The 18,118-nt window shown below is 47.3% G+C and overlaps 2 protein-coding genes and 1 long non-coding RNA gene across 7 annotated transcripts in view; 1 reads left to right on the top strand and 2 right to left on the bottom strand.

Moving 5' to 3' along the window:
* Positions 1-17,257, top strand: part of LOC123386604 — a 28,402-nt gene extending 11,145 nt beyond the window's left edge. The window contains exons 2-3 of the long non-coding RNA XR_006600731.1: positions 637-844; positions 16,251-17,257. This is a non-coding gene — a long non-coding RNA (uncharacterized LOC123386604). The remainder of the gene's footprint in view (positions 1-636; positions 845-16,250) is intronic.
* AMHR2 (anti-Mullerian hormone receptor type 2) lies at positions 881-8,318 on the bottom strand. Of its 5 annotated transcripts, XM_023257112.2 has the most exons (11): positions 6,753-8,318; positions 6,269-6,451; positions 5,801-5,992; positions 5,457-5,534; positions 5,137-5,270; positions 4,792-5,022; positions 3,084-3,198; positions 2,767-2,939; positions 2,416-2,563; positions 2,108-2,244; positions 881-1,221 (listed from the first exon to the last, which is right to left on the bottom strand). In XM_023257112.2, the coding sequence occupies exons 1-11, from the start codon at positions 6,823-6,825 to the stop codon at positions 1,012-1,014; spliced, it is 1,674 nt and encodes a 557-aa protein (XP_023112880.1). In that variant the 5' UTR covers positions 6,826-8,318; the 3' UTR covers positions 881-1,011. The 5 variants fall into 5 exon arrangements, with proteins under 5 accessions (XP_023112880.1, XP_044917792.1, XP_044917794.1 ...); XM_045061857.1 differs by lacking the exon at positions 5,457-5,534; XM_045061859.1 differs by lacking the exon at positions 5,801-5,992.
* SP1 (Sp1 transcription factor) overlaps positions 16,323-18,118 on the bottom strand; it is a 36,733-nt gene continuing 34,937 nt past the window's right edge. The window contains exon 6 of the mRNA XM_023257111.2: positions 16,323-17,958. Within this exon, the coding sequence (XP_023112879.1) occupies positions 17,645-17,958 (314 nt within the window). The 3' untranslated portion in view covers positions 16,323-17,644. The remainder of the gene's footprint in view (positions 17,959-18,118) is intronic.

The following is an 18,118-nucleotide window of genomic DNA, read 5'->3' as shown; positions in this document are numbered from 1 at the left end:
GGTTCATGCATTTGAGCCCTGCATCAGGCTCTGTGCTGGCAGCTCAGGGCCTGGAGCCTGCTTCGGATTCTGTGTCTCCCTCTCTCTCTGTCCCTCCCCTGCTCGCTCTCTCTCTCTCTCTCTCTTAGGAAATGAATAAACATTAAAAAAAATTTTAAAAATAAAAAAAATGGACTAGTGCTATAAACCTGGCACCTATTGTAACATGTCCCTGAAGGGCACCCTGTGTGAATGGGGTCTGGGGTGGGAAAGAAAAGCCACTAGAAATCACACACACACACACACACGCACACAAGAAATGAAGGAAGAACTTCTCAGCAGAGCTCACAAGGCCTTGCCTACAATCTCCACATAACCTCCCCTCTCTCTCTCCACAACACACCCTGCGCTTTTGCTCCCCAGGTTCCTTGTGGTTTCTTACTGCACCACATGACACGACACCTACTGCCCTCACCACTCCTGGAAAACCACTCATTCAAAACCCAAGCTTCCCGTGCCCTGTGAGGTCTTCCCACTCAAGCCTCAGGAGAGGACACCCCCAGGACCCTGTGCAGGCCCCACAAAGTGAGCTGTGCCTCTGTGAGCACCTTCAGAGCAGCGATTTGATTTCATCACATCCACCCCTTTTTTCCCCAGTGCTCTGCCATGCGATCCCACCAAATAAAGGCTTGGGGAAGAGAAAGAAAAGACAACAGACAGGAGGAGCCCCAGGATCACATGAAGGAAGGCCCCAGGACATGGAGATAATGCTGACTTCGTCTCCTTCCTGTGCACACCCACCCCTAGTCACTCGTCGGGACTGCAGTGTACTAGATGGCCACAGAAGGATCCAGGCATTCGGCAAGTAGGAAAGGCAGTGGTGAGGCAGAGCAGACAGGCATCTGATCACCATATTTATGTTTGCATGTACATAGGTTATACATAAACTGCATATTTACAGGTGAGAGATAGTACAGGAGGACTCCTGGCACCAGGGCCTTGCTGAATGCTGAAGCAGCATTCAGTGGAGGCCTACAAGGGGGAATGGCAGTGGGGAGGAGGTGAGAGGCAGTCTTCTGGGCAGAGAGGTGGGCAGTCGTGGGTGCAGCTCTCTGGGAAGGGGCGGGCCTCCTGAGGACGGGCCAGGGCAGCCAGGCGCTGCTGTACACACTCAGCTGTCAGCCGTGCTTCTGGGTCTGCGTCCCAACAGTCCTCTAGCAGCTCTCTCAGGCCACCAGGGTCCTGGCAAGAAGGACCGGGAGGCAAGTTTAATCCCGGGATCCTGAGTGGCCCCCTGACCAGCCCCAGAGTTGAAAGGTGCCCACCGCTACCCTGTTCTCAACACTCCTCTTCTGACCCTCCCTGGAGCCTCCCTCCCCCGGCCCCAAATGAGACCCAGCCCTCAGCATCTTGCTTCCTATGAGACAGGTTCTTTGGGTGCCTTCCAGAGGGACCACCTTTTCCTCTGAGAAGCTAATTCAGGTTAATGACTTAACACACTGATGGGAAATTACTCTCCTTCCTTTCAGGCAACCAGGGTCTTAGGCAAACACTGCTTAACCCAACAGATACTTGTGCAGTGGAAATTTCAGACCAGGTAGCAGGGAAAGGGGCTTCCTGTTAGGAAACTATTTATACAGACCCTGCGATTTCACCATTTGGCCACTATTTTAACCCTTTATACCCAGGGCTGGCTTTTATTGGGTCATGGTAGAAACCCAGATGTGTAGGACAGGGCGAGGAATTTTTGGATGGAGTGTTGGGCTCCTGGGTACCAGGAGTGGAGCCATTTTGGGAGCAGAGCTCAGGGCAGAAGCAAGGCCAAGGTAGGCTTCCTGGAGGAGGGGACTGGGACACAGGGCTTACGGATGGTGGAGACAAGAGAGACAGACCAAGCAAGTCTGAGCAAGAGGAAGGTGCCTGTCTCAGGAATGGCTGTGTGAGACTTATGGTAGAAGAGGATGAGCTGAGGTACAGGGCAAGTTTGCTCAGCTCCAGCTGAACATGAGCCAGGAGTGGTGGCAGTTGAGAGGAGACAGGAGCAGATGGGCTGGTCCTGGTAGTCAAGTCCTTGAAGCCCAGACCCACACCCTCCAGGTCCCCAGCCCACCAGCAGGTGGCCTCTTACTGTGGTGAAGCAGTGCCAGGTGGATGGGATGTAGGGGCGCCTTCTCTCCTCCACCGCCAAGGTCCACAGCTCACAGATGGTAGGGGTGCTGCCCAGTTCTGCCTCATAGGCCAGTTGGAAGGGTGGTGGTCTGCTGTCTGGGGAAAGGCACAGGGGGCTAGGTGTCAGCTAGCCCTAGGGTGTCTCCTTATGGAAAGGCCGAGAGGGAGAAGGGCAGAGCTTCCTGCGTCAGGAGGCAAGTGGATCTAGAATGGGCAAGTGAGACACGGAGAGGAGGGGAGAGGGGGCACTGTCACACTCATCCTTACCAGGCCACAAATCTGGGCAGCGGCTCAAGATCTCCCATAGGAGCAGAGCCAGAGAGTAAACATCGGCTTGCCGGAGGGCCGTGCCCCAGTCTTGTAGGTCCAGAGTCTTGTCCAAGAGCTCTGGTGCCATGTACCTCTGGGTGCCAGCCTAGAGGGAAAGGCATGGAGGGCCAAGAATCATCTCACTGGCAAGCCTCGCTGCAACACTGGTACGCGCGACATCCCCCCAACTAGACTCAGCAATGTCCCAAACTCTACAGGTACTGCCGCATTGCTGCCACAGCAAAGGCCACATCTTCGTCAGGAACACTGCCATCATCTCTGGGCCTCACCCTTATCCAGAGTACTCACCTCCATGATGGCAGCTGGGCCTCGGGGTTGAGTTGGGGCCCAGGTGGGAGGCTGGGTGAGGCCAGGGAGCACCAAGGCAAGGCCCAGGTCTCCAATGGCACACGACCCATCCTCCCGAATGAGCACATTCTGGCTGCTCAGATCTCGGTGGGCGATACCTGGTTTGTATTGGCCTGTGGTAGAAGCCAAGGTTGAAGGGGTATGGATCTTCTTCCTTTCTCTTGACCCTAGTTCTTCCCATCTCTAGCTAAGGGAGAATCAGAAACATAGCAGTGTGGCTCCTGATTCCCATGGCTTCCTACTCCCAGCTCACCCACCATCCTGCCAGCGCTCCTCATGGAGAAATGCCAGGCCCCGCGCCAGGGACAGCGCCATCCGCATGGAACTTCCCCAGTCACTGGTGTGCTGGGTCAAGTAGTGGCACAGGGAGCCCTAGGGAGAAGCAGAGAGAAGAGGAAGACACATGATAAGCTGGAGGTGGCTGATCTACCCCAGGGAGCAGAGATCAACTGACAGACATCCCCCTGCCTCCCCCAGCAGACTGACACACTGATCCATCCAGGCTGAGACAAGAGGCGGTGGAGGAGTGAGAATGTGCATCAGTCAGATTGACTGGAAAAAGAGTAACCCTACTTCAAATGTCTGAGCTCTTACGATGTGCCAGCCCTCCCGTAATCCTCACAACAACCCTAGGAGGTGTGTGCTCCTGTGATTCACGTTTCACCAATGAGGAGCTTGAAAGAGAGCTAGGTAAACTTGCTGGAAGTCACCTGGTGAGAGACAACCAGAGCTTGAACCCAAGCGGTCTCACTCTAGGGTCGCTCACTAGTAACCACCTTCTACTGCCTGGGGACTTGAGACAAAAACAGAAACAGAAGAGGCAAGGCAAACTAGGTACTGGTACCTTTTGTGAACCTCCTGGCCTGAAGTGTCAGGCCTGTATAGGATAGCCAGCCGATGGGGACAGCTGTTGGGCAGAAGAGCAGCAGGTGGGGGGCAGGTGGCAATTGGGAGGCAAAGGAGTCACAGCATCCCTTATTCAACAAACATTACCAAGTGCCATCAGTGTGCCAGGGAAGTCAAACAAACAAACAAAACCAAGAAAGCAGAGATTTTTGAGCTGGGCATTAAGGCACAAAGAGGGGACTTCCCAGAATTCAAGATGTCAGAGATCGAGGACTGCAGGTGCTAATAAAGACCCAAGTCCTTAGCAGGCCCACAGGGCCAGGCCGGGTCTGATCCTTGCCTGCCTCTTCCTCTTCCTCTTTCCCGTCTGTGACCCTCCCCTCGAGTCACATCTCTTATTCTTCTCTCACAGTACCCCCTCTCTCAGCACGTAACGTGCTTGACAAAACTCAGTTTTGTGTTTTACCTGACCCACTCTGTCTCCCCCACTACTCTCTAAAATCTACAAAGGCAGGGGCACCTGGGTGGCTCAGTCAGTTAAGCCCCTGACTCTTGATTTCAGCTCAGGCCATGGTCTCATGGTTCATGAGTTCAAGCCCCACATTGGTTCCGGGCTGATGGTACCAGAGGCTGCTTGGGATTCTCACTCTCTCCCTCTCTTTCTGTTCCTCCCCTGCTCATGCTCTCTCTTTCTCTCAATATAAATAAATACACATTTAAACAGCTTAAAACATAATAAAATAAAATAAAGTCTACAAAGGCAGGGACTAAGATGTCTTTCTTAGCACAGGAGGTGTGACATATAGTTCATACATATTTGTTGAATGAATATATAAAGGAGTTTGGAGGGCCATGCCTTGAGATATTTCTTTAACAATGGTTTTCTTTAAGGATGGGAATATGATCGTTTTGAAATCTCCTCTTCTTTGTATTTTAGGAGTTAAAAACATTAGCAAGTATTGCTTGTGTAATAAAAAACCAAGAAAAAAACAAAAAACCATTTTTAATGTGGAGAAGAAGTCTGAAGAAGAATAAGCACGAGCAGGGCCCCGCTGCCATCCAGCCATGCACCCACATACACACACATGCAAACACATAGAGATGTCCCTCGATCCTCACCTTTGGGTGCAGCTCCAGTACCAGCAGGGGCCCACAGGGCAAGGGCCCAGGGCCCCCTCTGCTGGCGGTGATAAAGCGGACAATGTGGTCGTGCTGTAGGCTTGGCAGTTCGTATAGTGCTCTCTCAGCTTGGAACTGGGCCACGGCCCTCAGGGAGAAGGCCTTGATGGCTACCAGCTTGCCTTGCAGCTGCCCAGCCCACACCACTGTGTGACCTCCTTCCCAGATTACCTGGTGGGGACACGGTGCCGGGGGTGGGTCTCAGCTAGCGTCAGGGCCAGGCTTCCTCCCCAGACCACCTTCTGGGGGTGACTGGAGGACCCTCCCCCACCCCTCCCTAGGCACCTGGGAGAAACACAGCTCGGGCAGCTCAGGCAGCTCGGGCAGCTCAGCACTCCAGTCCCTGCCTGAGCCTGGCTCTGGCTCTGGCTCTGGCTCTGGGCCACCTTGGACTCTGCAGGCCTTTCGCCGTAGCAGGGCTGGGGCAGAAAAAAGCCCTTGTGTCAGGGTGCACAGTCATGGAGACTGGGAAGGGGGTTTTGTGGGAGGTAATGGGCTCAGGGTGTAGAGATCTCAGAACCATGGGGTCAGGGGAACGTGGAGAGGGGTCAGAGCTTTGGGGCAGTGACTTGGGGTCACAAGGGAGGAATGGGGTAGATTAGTACCCAAGATGATGCTGCCCAGCAGCAGCAGGAGGAGGAGGAATAGCCCCAGCAGCACCAGCACCATCCAGATGGACTCGCCTGGACATTAAGGCAAGAATGCAGCCTAGATGAGCCCTGTCCCAAATCTGCTCTGTTCCTCTCACCCTCCTCAGAGAACTTGCTTCTGGACCCACCCCCACCTTGGTCACAAGCCCCTTATCTCCCAGTCACCAGGGCAACCAACTTCTCAAGGCCAGGAGGAGGAAAACTTAGGATGGGGGTAGGGTGAGAACTGGCCCTGGTTCTACCTCTCATCCTAACCTGGGCCCCAGCCCCTACCAGGCCGCAGCACCCTGAGGGGCTACCTGGGACAGCTTGGGGACCCTGGGAGCCAGGAGTCCCAGGGCTCCCTGGAGGAGGCAGATGGCTGTAATTGGCATTGCAGAAGTCAGTGCCACAGGAGCAGGTGAAGAGAGTGGACCTGGGGCCAGGGTGGGCTCGGGGGCTCAGCTCACAGTGGGGGGCCTCACAGTCTGGCTCATCACTGTCTCGGCATCCTGATGGGGTGGAATTACAAGAGGGGAGAAAGGGAGAAAGAGAGAGAGAGAGAGAGAGAGAGAGAGAGAGAGAGAGAGGGCGAGCGAGCATAATGGAGTCTAGGAACAGAGAGGGTAACCCCGTCCTCTATCAAAGACATCCCCTCCATCTCATATGGGCTTTTCTTTCCCTCCACACATTCCATTTCTTCTTCTCTCCCACTGCTATAACCCCCCACCCCAGGATGTACCTGTCTCCCACCATAGCTATCACCTGCTATATACTTTGCCATTCACCTTGCATCTCCACCTGTGCCTGGTGTTGGGTCAGGTTCCAGATCCCAAAACAACAGCGGCTGTAGAGGCAGCGGATAACCCTGGGGGGCCCTGGTCCTGCATCTAGCAGCTTCCCCAGTGTCTTTGTGCTTCCCCGCACTCCAGGGGCCTCAAAGAACACACAGGTCCGCCTGCTTGGGGGTGCTGTGGCCCAGGGTGGGGAGAGGGGAGGGTTCAAGATGGGAGTGAACGCAGGGGCAAAAGCAGCAGCCAAAAGGAGGGACAGAACATGTTTCATATCCCAGGGCCAGCATGGTAAAGCCACAGGAGGAAACAGGGTCAGCAGAGGCCTGGAACCTGACCCCACCATGGGGACGCATGGCTGTACCTTTTGCCCTCACTCACCCACCCCACTGATTCTTCCAAAGGGATGGCTGCTGCTTCAAGTCCCGCTTTCCCTCAATGGGTGAGTGGAAAGGCCCTGCCCCACCCTGTAGACACTTACCTTGCACAGCTATGGGGAGGAGTACCCAAAGGCCCAGAGTCCCCAGCATCATGCTGGAGGAGGCAAGCAGCATGGAGAGGGGAGCATGAACCAGCACAGCTGCCCCCGGCAAGAGCTTCGTTCAGATACAGGACGCTGTGGGTCTTCTGATCCCTCAGTCCCCAACTCCGCCCCCCTCCCTCTTTCCAGTTGCTGCGGGGGAGATGGCTGCTGTGGGGGAGAGGATGGGTGTAGGGAAAAGCAGGGAGAGGGAGGAGCAGAGAAGCAATCACATATCCTCTTCTCTGCAGCCGCCGCCTCTTTTCTCTGCAAAGTGGGAGGAGGGGGGTCTTGGAGGCCCAGCTGAGAACCCTGTGATGCCTGACTTCAGACCTCTGCCCTTTGCTGACCCTGGAAGAAAGTGCTGGATCCTGTCAGTCCTTCTTAGGCTGGAAACGAGAGTGAGGTCAACTGAGCCATTTGGCTGTGCCCAAGATCTCTCTAACCCTTATTTTCAGGGCTCGGATCTGTAGCTCTCTGGGCAGAGGCAGGCTTCACAGACCATACTAAAGTTGACCTCAGTTTCCAAACTCAAGAATCAGAAAGCAGTTATATAAAACTTCTCAGAGTTTAAAAAAGTCACATTGAAAAATGGGAATAATGGTAAATTTTTATCTTACCAAAAATTTTAAAATCATATGGAGTCATACACTGAACAAAATCACTATTATTGAGAAGGTAACAAACTTTTATTGAGCACCTATGTGCTATGGCACAGCTAGGGCTATGCATTTTACAATCATCTCATTTTCCCATTGAGCTATTTATTATTATTTTCACTTTACAGGTAAGAAAGCTAAGCTTAGGTAACTTGCCCAAGGTCACTCTGCTAGGAAAGAGCTAGGACCTGAACCTAGGTAAGTCTGATTCCAAAGCCCAGGCTCTGTTCTTTACATCATGTCATGAGGCCTGAAAACAAAAAAATTCAGCAGTAAAAAATATTTCCATTTGATACAGTGTTTGAATATTTGAATTTGGATGGCTGAGAAAATGTACACCATTCATTACCTGCCAGCAGGCACTAACTAGACAAGGAGGGTCCAGTTCAAACTATCGCCACCAGAGGTCAGCAGACATAGGAGAAACTCAGGATGCTTCCTGGGGGCAAAAAGGGCCAGCCTCCTCTGAGGACTAGTATCACATCTCCTGTATCTACTAAACTGCAGAGACTGTAAAACGTGAAGGGAGAGCACAGGGTATACAGTGCGAACGTCAGCATGGAGATGGAAGAAGTCTATGGTTTGTGGTGCAATAGGAGACAGGAGTCCAGCTCCACCAGACTCTTCCCCAGAGTAAGACATTACAGTAATAGGTAATCATTTCCACATCTGTGAGCAGTTGGCTCCCATGAGAATTAGAGTCAGAGGGGACCGGTTCCCTGTTTTCCTAGCCTCTGTCCCCCTGGTGGCTGCCTAGAAACCTTTCTGGCAATGGTCTGGCTTAGACCAGGAATGAGGCTGTAACTCTTTTTTTTTTTTTTAATATATTTATTAATGTTTTATTTATTTTTGAGAGTGACAGAGAGAGAGAGAGAGAGAGAGAGAGAGAGAGAGAGAGAGAGAGAGAATATGAGAACAAGTAGGGGAGTAGCAGAGAGAGAGGCAGAGGATCCAAAGCGGGCCCTGCACTGACAGCAGAGAGCCCAATGTGGGGCTCAAACTCACGAACCGTGAGATCATGACCTGAGCTGAAGTCGGACACCTTACCCGACTGAGCCACCCAGGTGCCCCAACTCTTTGATTCTGGAGCCTTTCTCCTGGGGACACTGCATGAAGGAAGGAAAGAGTAAAAGCTCCAGTAGTTGTGAAAGAGCAACTGGAGGAATGACGAGGGCCAGAGGCAGATAGACAGCTGCCCATCCCTCCCTCCGACCTTCTGGGAGTCTGCAGGGCCCTGCCAGTGAGATGGAATGTTGTACTTAGTTACAGCGATCTTCCTTCACCAGCTCCCAGATCAGATAAGTCTGGAGGTGGGAGTGGGGAGGTGGGCAGGCAGGAGTTGAAGATCAAATAACTTCTTGTGTCTGGAGTGTCTCAGGAGACTACCTCCTCCAGAGGGGAACAAGGCAAGGATCAGGAAGGAAGGCAGTCTCCTCACCCAAAGCCTTGGATAACTACTCCTTTTCAAAGACAGAAACATTCCAGCCAGGTTTATGAGGTGAGGTGGTGATAGAAGGGGTAAGAATCTGAGAGCTGAGGGATTAGGAAGGTCCTGAGAAAGAACCTCAGTATAGAAATAAAGTCTCCCTGGATTCCACATACACAAAGATCTTCATCAGGATCCCGATTCAAGTCTGCAGTGGCCCAGTAAGTTACCTGTGACCCCCATGTCTACAGGGCTAAAGTGAGTTGTTTATTCACTTAACTCAGAAATATCTATTCTGTTGTTTTGTTTTTTTAATTGAAGTAATCCCTACATCCAAGGTGGGGCTCAAACTCACGACCCTGACATCAAGAGTCTCGTGCTCTTCCAACTGAACCAGCCAGGCGCCCTTAGGTCTCAGTCTTAAAAAGGAATTTCACTAGGTGCTGGGTCTACAAAGAGATGTGTGATTCCTGCCCTCCAGGATCTCAGAGTCTAGAAAGGCAAGAAGATACATCAACAAGCAACCAGAAAATTACGTGTCAGACTAGGGGTATGGGCAAGGAGCTATATAAGGAGAAAGATCAAAAATAAGTTAATTCTGTCCAGGGCAGACAAGGGAAGAAAAGTACCTAGAGGGTGTGTGTTGGGGGCAGGGAGAGTAAGCAGGAGAAAGGGGTATGAGATATGAAGAAGAAAAGCACCCTAGATTGGAAAGGTTTTCAAGTTTCTATCAAGGAGACTAGACTTCTCCTAAAAGCAAAAAATTTTAGGGAGGGATTCGGTGGCAGTGCGGAAGATGGATGATTGGCTCCGGGAGACTAGAAGCAGGGAGATCAGTTATGAGACCTGAGCACTAGCCAAGGTGAGTACTAGAACAGTGGAAATAAAAAGAGATAAAGTTGAGATACACTGTATTGGTAATATTGACAGGATTGGTAATCAAATGAATGTTGGTATTTGAAAGAGAATTGAAAGATGATTCTGAGGTTTCAAGTATAAATGATCAAGGGGTAGTAACACTGTTAAGTGGGATGGGGAATATAAAGGATTATTTCCCCGTCTTACATGTTCATTTTGAGTTATCTGTGGGACATCCAGATGAAAATGTCCTGTAAGCAGTCTGCCAGGTTGAGAGAAAAGGTTGGGCTTAAAATTTGGGATAGCTGAAGAGTGGATACAACTTGTTTAAGGGGGTGAAAGGCAGAGTAAGGGAAAGGACACACGACAGGGACACCAACATTTAAGGGACAGAAGTAGCTATGAAGGAGACAAAGAGTCAGAAAGGCTGAAGGAGAACGAGGAGTTATTAGCCCCACACTCCAAGGGACCAGAGCTCTGAGATGCACATGGTTGCTTCTTAGTAAGGTCTAAGAGGCAAAGGACTGAAAGACCACTGGAGCTGGCAACCAGATCACTGACGTTTCTAAGAAACAATTTCGTAAATGATAGGTGCTGAACAAAGTGGCCTGAGGGGTGAATAAAAGAGAAGAACTAAGTGTAAACTACTTGCACTAACTGTGGCAATCAAAAGAGACTAGATCTGAAGTTCACAAGTGGAAGCAGAAGGACAGAGGGACAGATAACATGCTTACAGGGTGACAAAAGGGAACCCAGGAGAGACTGAAGATAAAAGGGGAAAATATCATCAAAACAAGTGAGGTTGAGTGCACAAATGGCAGTGCTGGCCTTGCAAAGGCAAACTGTTTCACTCCCAAGAAAAGATAAGGAGGTAAATTAGTATCAGTGACTATATAAATGTAGGGAAAGGGAAGTAAAGAAATTCATCATCTCCGTGTAATAGGAAGTAAATCATCTGCTAAAAAAATGGGGTCAGGATTGGGAAACCTGCAATTAATGGTGTCTCTCTTTCACCTGACTATGAAGTACTTGATGGCAGGACCTGTCATTTTTTATCCTCAAACTAGGTTAGTACCCAGGACACAGTAAGGGCCCAATACATGTTTACTGAATGCATAGATGACACAAATATTAAAGGCCCATTTAGAGCTACAAAACCAAAACAAGAGCCCAAAACCAAAAAATCCTCCCCCGCACCATTAAAGTCAAATGTTAAAATGTTGTATCGCTAGTGGCTACATAAGGAAATCCAATGGCTGAGTTTAGCCATGGCTGAGTGACTGACAAAGCAAAGGTAGTCAAATGAACACAATTGACTGAGAATGCTGGTAGCCACAGTATAAACAAGTGACCAAGGATTCTTGGATAGGTAGGAAGGGAAGTGAAGCCATAGGCTGTTGGGAAGTGGAAAGACTGTCAGAATAACTTCAATTTCAGTTTCAGATGGGGCCATAATCTAGATTCGATCATGTTAGACACAGACTGGTATTAATTGATGTAAAATACGTTGGGGCTAAATCTTAGTTTCTAAATACCATTCTCCAATAAAGAACTAAGGGTCCTTGGAGAAATGGCTGATCCTAAGGCTAGGACAGGGAAAATACAAGATAAACATGAAGCATCTTGTACTTCAGAAAGTTCTTTAAAAAGTGCTCAAAAAAGTAAAAGGATGTAGATGTATCAAAGAGACACAGGAGCCAACCTGAAAAGAGCTCCCAATGGTCAAAGCTGGGACAGTTTGAGCAATGAAAATAATACAGTACCGAATTACAGACCAGGTCTAAAATAAATATACATTGAGTACATACCAATATAAATTAATAGTGAGGGGAGAAAAGACTGTTTTCTCACAGAATCCCAAATACTCTACATAGATACTATTTCCACTAGGAAGGGAAACTTAATTCCTACCAACTCCATTAAGAGTGGGCTAGATTTACTGACTTGCTTCCAAAGAATAGGGAAAGAAAAACAGTGGAGAAATCTGACAAACATTATCTTAACCAAGTGATGAAGACTATCATCAGTAGGGTCATGTGGCTATGACCCTTGATAGGATGTGATGAGGACATTTCACTTCATTTCACCTGTGTGGTGTTTCTTCCAAAAACCTATAAGCTCAATCTAATAATGACAAAACATCAGAAAAATTCAGATTGGGGGATATTCTACAAGACACTTGGCCAATACTCCCAGACTGTCAAGATCATGAAAAATAAGAAAAGACTAAGAAATTGTCACAGACCAGAGGAGACTTGGGAAGAGTATCAGCTAAAGGCGATGTAGCATCCCAGAATGGATTCTGGAACAGGAGGACATCAATGAGAAAATGTGAAACCCACAGAGCCTAGGGCTTAGCTAATAGAATGTACCAGTGTCAGTTTCTGAGATTTGACAACACAGAATATTTACAATAGAAAAAAACTGGGTAAGGAGTACATGGAATCTCTCTGCACTATCTTCGCAACTTTCCTTTAAATTTAAACGTATTCCAAAATAAAAAGCTTATACACACCAAAAAAAAAGAGGTTGGGCCTGCCCCGTTTCTCTTGGTCCTCCACATTTCTATGTACTCATGGTACATTGATATGGTCATGAAATTGTTTGCCTGGGAGTTAAGTGTAGGGCAATTGTATTAACATGTATGACGGCACAATGGTGTACCTGGAAACCTTTGTTGGATTCAGTATATGAAATTACAACCATATTTCTCCCCATTCCCACCCTGTCAACACACCAGAGACGTGGCTTTTTATTAAAAAAACTTTTTTTTAATTGGTTTACAAAGGAGCTACAGACTACATTGAAACTAATCTTTGTACAAAAAAGGCAAAAAAAAAAAAAAAAAAAAAAAAAAAAGCCCCAAAACACCCAGAGACAAAAGGTAGGGGGAGAGACAAGAAAGGAAGATACAAAAGAGCAGGAAGAAACTGAAAGACAAGAGATTAGCATCATACATACATAAGATCAGGGGGGGAAAAAAGAGCAAGAAAGATGAGAGCGCATTTAGAAGTATTTCCCCACACAGCCCTGGTGATAATCAGATTGGAATCAACAACAAACACAGCATGAGAATATTAAGAGATTTAAAAAGGCAACAGTGGTATGGAGACTGGTTATCGCCAGTGTTGAGAAAGAGAAACCTGTTGTAGGCACCGGAGACTGGAGCACTGCCCCTCCCTCCCAGAGGATGACAGACCCGGGAAGAGGAAGCAGGCCCTGGGGCAGCTGCCATTGGTGTGTGTAGAGATGGTCTCCTCAGGTCAATCTCAGCATATTATCCCCATCTTCCCCCCAGAGTCTTTGTACCCTAGACTCCAGGTGAGGGTACAGGACGTCATTGGGAGGAAAAGGTGAAGGCCTGCCCTAGTCCACACCGTTCAAGAGCAGTTGCTGGGAGAGTGGAGGGCAGCGTAGATAAAGCCCATTCCCCTGTGGAGAAGGCACAGTGTAATTCCTGAAGGTGAGACAGAGGAAAACACACACCCCAGGAGAGGTATCAACAGAGTCCTCACCACCTGCAGCCCCAGCTTAACCCCATTTGTTACGTTTTTTGATACTGAAGGGAGTTGAGGGACAGGTCACCACACCTCTTCTCACTTAGCAGGGACAAAGAAGACTGGGGATGTCTGACAATAAGGAAAGAGGAAAATAGGACAATGTACTCATTTCTCTCAAATGAACGTGGTAGAGGAAATCTTTCTGGGTTTGGGGACGTCAAACTGGAGAAGACATAAGGGAGGAATGAAGCCAGGGACCCCCTTTTTTTCCCCTTGCCTAGCCTTCAATCTAAGGCAAGTGAGCCAAACTGGAAAGAGGGAGTAGGAATTTAAGCTTAAGGCTGTTCAATGTCCTCCCGGGGGCTGGTGTTTAGGGAAGGCAGACAAAGAAAAGAAACAGGTCAACCTCAAAGCTGGTCTGCTCATCCTCCTAGAAAAGGTCTGTACCCCAGGAGGAGAGCCAAGAGAGGCACCAGAGAGAACACATGCTCCCAAACAAAAGTAATAACCTGCCCACATTTTATCAGCAGTTTTCAAAAGCAATGTTTTCCGGGGTTGGAGAAATGCCATATCCTCCTCCCTTTCCCCAAAACTACTGCTGCCACCTTTCATCCTTGCATATTAAGTTACTGGCTCTCTTCTAAGGGAGATGAAACTCTGAGATTTCACATTTCTCTTCCCAACCCTAAGAGGCTACCCAGCTTTGAATAGGGGGAAGGAGAGCTGTGCTAAGGGCCCCTCACTTGAGGCAGCTAGACCATCCTCATTTCCTTGGTACTGGGATCTCCAAAACTTGTTTGGTCTGATCCCAAGGTCCAAAAGGCATCAGGGTACTTACAATTGAATGAAACTCTAAGCGAGTAGCACCAGGGCTCCCCCGAAGTGTAACAGGGGCCTGATTAATACCCCCAGAAGAACCCCTCAAAAAGTATATAAATTTATTGCGTCCTAGCAAAGATCTGCAGCTTCCAGTATTCACACAGTGTGAAGATATTAACAATACAAAATATATTCTGAAAGTCAAACATCTGCAGTTCATAGTGCTTTCTCAGATTTGTTAAAAAAATACAATGCTTAGTTTCCTATATAGGATATACAAAAGCAAAAAATATATATATATATATATGTATATAGTAGAAATAAATCAATCAGCCATAGTAATTTACAGCTTTTGTCTCTAACCCTCCCCCAATCATAATCTTTACCCCACACTTCAGTCTATATTTTCTGGGATCAAGGGTTCTGTGTTCTATTTATTCTGAATCAGGCTGAGAAATATCCATTACATTGCATTCTGCATAGCACCCACAAACAGGGTGCTAGCTGGGAGGTCCCTGAAGGAAGATGGTGTGGGTTGTTACTGCTATGGGTTAAAAGTGAGACAATCAAATGACACACAGATGAATGTGTATGGGCAACCTGAAAGGACAAGGGAATGAGTGCTTTAATATTACCAGTCCTCTGGGCATCTCCTGCCTCACAGGCTTGGTCATTTAACATTTTTAAATAAAAAAGCAACTCATGAAAGGTATTTGAGAATATACCTGTCAGTTACATTGATTTCTGCTGGCCAAAAAGTTCAGGGAAAGGATTTTCAGCAGTAAGCTCCCGTCTTAAGGAATGTAGGCTCCTCACTCCCTGTGGAAAAGACTGAGCAGCTCTCTGCTACTGGGAGACAAGAGCAGAAGCTGCTTCAGTTTGGGGGCCAAACAAGATACTGGATCTGGAGCCTCCAAAAGGGTATGTGGAAAGAACTATGAATTCACTTACAACAAGGTTAATGAAGGGGACTGAAGGTAAACCAGCATTCCATCCCAGAGAAAATCATCACCAAATAACCTTCTAAACGCTTATAAGTCCTCAGCATCATTAAGCTAGTTTATAGCAAATAATTTCATACTGGGGAAGATTCCATTCTTTGAAATGCTCTAGCAAAATACTGCACGCTCCAGTGAGTTATACTGCCCTTTTCCTCCAAAAGATGCCTATATACATGATTACAGATATAAAATAATAGGTTGAGTTCTGCCTTTCAGTGGGAATAAAGGGTGTATGATAAGTGGCGGGGCATGGATGACTTTTACTTCAGTATTAACAGAATTTGATCTGGGGAAAGTTTCTCGCAATAGTTCCTGAGTGTATTAAGTCTGGAGAGGAAGGACCAAATGGAGTGAACTACTGTTCAGGATATTAACAGTTATTGTATTTCAGGTTAAACAACAACACAAGCTTACCCAGACACTAATTTGGATAGATTTTATATAAAATATATAGAATCATAGCATCATCTATTTGTAGTCAAGGTAAAAAGATTTATGAAAGAAACTAGGACTCTGCTATAGATCTGGATGTTGGTTTCCTTTCAAACACAAAAATAGTTTCTTTTTAAAAAGTGCAGTAGAATATCCCCCATTCATAATTGTAGCTAATTTAGCATAAGCAAAGAAATGACCTCAGGAACATACCCAGGTTTTAAGACAGATTTCTAGGTAATGGGCCTGAAAGGCATTTTGAGCTGAATTTGATTTATTTTCCAACAATTTCAAATATAATTTCTCATCTGTGTGTAGATATATACAGGCACAAAACACACTCACACACAGTCATACACAAACACTTCATTTTCTATCAGATCAGGGCAATTTTTTATTGCAGGTCTCTTTTAGTATAGGCTAACAGAAAACCTATCCCCGATCTAACAGATTACACACATACACACAGCCATTTCCACACTTCCTCACAGTGAAAAGCTCTCTGACAGATACCAGAAGGTCAAGAGAGACAATGTTTTAATGGCTGGGCCTTGAGGACAACTCTGGTTGCATTTAAGTCTCAGTGCCAAATGCACTAAGAGTTCCCTGCCGCTATAATTTTTGGATCAGTCTCTTCAAGAATCAGGCCATGGAGAAAGCAGGATGGTGTCTCCCAATCTCTCCTATAAACCACAGTGGTAAGACAAGATTTCTTTTTGTTCTGGGCTGTTGTTCCCATGATCGTGTGCTTCCTTTTCCCTTAGGAACCACCCAAGGAAGAATTAAGAGAAAAGATCAAAGAACCACTGCCTTGCCACGGGTACAGACTCTGGAGCTCTGCAGAATGGAAACCTGGAACAGATTTATTGGCTGATGCTCCTTAATAACATGAAAAAGAAACTACCAGGGATGTTCAAAAGAGGAAGTGCATTTCCTTTCAGAATGTGACCTCAGAAACCCATACCAAAGCTTAGACCTACTTTGGAAGACAGCTGTACAAAAGTCCAAATACTCCACTAATTCCTGAACTGGACTACTCTGAGTCACTTCCACTTTTGAGCGCATCATTTTCCTATTGAAAGCCCCTACATATTATTTGACCACTTTTGACAGTTTATACAAATTGATCCCAGATTATAACCTTTAAAGGGTCTCTTGTACAATTCCACAGAAAGACTTCTGACTCTTGATGCTTACAGCAGCTGATGAGAAGAGGTGCCTTTGACTCTCCAGCACCAAGAGGGTGCCTGCGTCAGTAGTAGTTTTGAACACTCTCTCCACAGCTACCTCAAGCATCAGCCTGGGCTTCAAGGCTCTCCATTCTGCTGCTGGGACCAAGAACCTTAAAAGGTTGACAGAAGTGCCTCATCCAGGGATCATTACCAAAATATGAAGCAATCAGGTGAGAGAAAGGGAGACAGAAAGGTTGAGTCAAGAAAGGAGTGCAAGAAGCTGATCCCAAATAAAAAGACAAAATTAAGAAAGGAAAAACATTATGTATGTGTATATAAACTAAAAGCAGAGCATATGAATGCTTAATCTGGTGGGAAGCCAAGACAACATCTCTAGAAAAGCTTGATGTGTCACAACAAGGCTCAGCCATAGGGAAATAAGGCAATATAAAAAATGACCAAGGTATTTTGGTCACAGAATGGTCTCCTTCCTCCTCCCAGCCAACCCCTGCAAATGCATCTCTATATATCTTTTATATATATATATATATGTATATATATATAATATAGAATCTGGTTTTTTTTTTTTTTGTTAAAAAGTATTTCAATGATCATATATATTTATCAAGGCATGATGGCTTTAGGAAAGGGGGGGGATCCATCATGGGGGAGCTGAGAAGGGAAAGGCAGGAAGGGGAGGCTGGGGTAAGAAGTATAAGAAACTGTTTGGGGTCAAACAAATGCCCATCAAAGGGTGGCACCAACAGAATTTTCACTAATGTTTCCCACTTCAAGGAGGTACTGATGATATAGGTGGGTGCCAGGACCCCATCTCTTCTCTTGTATCCCTCCCCCAAATTCTTCCCACCACCATGCATTTTAATGCCTCATGGCTCTCTCTCCCACATGTCTCTTGGACCCATGCTACCTTGCATCCCAGGGTTGATGGGTATGGCCCATATGTCTCTGGCCCCGGGTGCCTGATCTCAGAAGCCATTGCCACTGATATTAATGGACTGCAGATCCGCCACCTGCATGACGTTGATGCCACTGTTGGCAAGACGGGCAATACCCTCTGGACAGATGGCCTCCATGGCTACCATATTGGTGGTAATAAGGGCTGAAGGGGTGGCAGTGCCACTGCCTTCTGAACCTGCCCCACTGTCCAGGGGCAAAGTGCCCACACTCAGGGATACACCTGGGCCTCCTTTCTTATTCTGGTGGGTCTTGATATGCTTTGACAGGTGGTCACTCCTCATGAAGCGCTTGGGACACTCAGGGCAGGCAAATTTCTTCTCACCTTGGTAAAAGAAAAGAAGATAAGAAACAGACATCTTAGGAAATAGGATTACCTTGTCCAATTCATGGCTTTCAAACTACATTAGAATATTAGGCAATCTTAAGAAGGTGATAAAAACAATAAAAATCTGTTAAGTATCTTTTTGGGGAAGGGGAAGAAA

Source organism: Felis catus, chromosome B4 (assembly GCF_018350175.1).
Source record: "Felis catus isolate Fca126 chromosome B4, F.catus_Fca126_mat1.0, whole genome shotgun sequence".
In the NCBI taxonomy this organism is placed as follows: domain Eukaryota; kingdom Metazoa; phylum Chordata; class Mammalia; order Carnivora; family Felidae; genus Felis; species Felis catus.
This window is presented reverse-complemented; position numbering and strand designations above follow the sequence as displayed.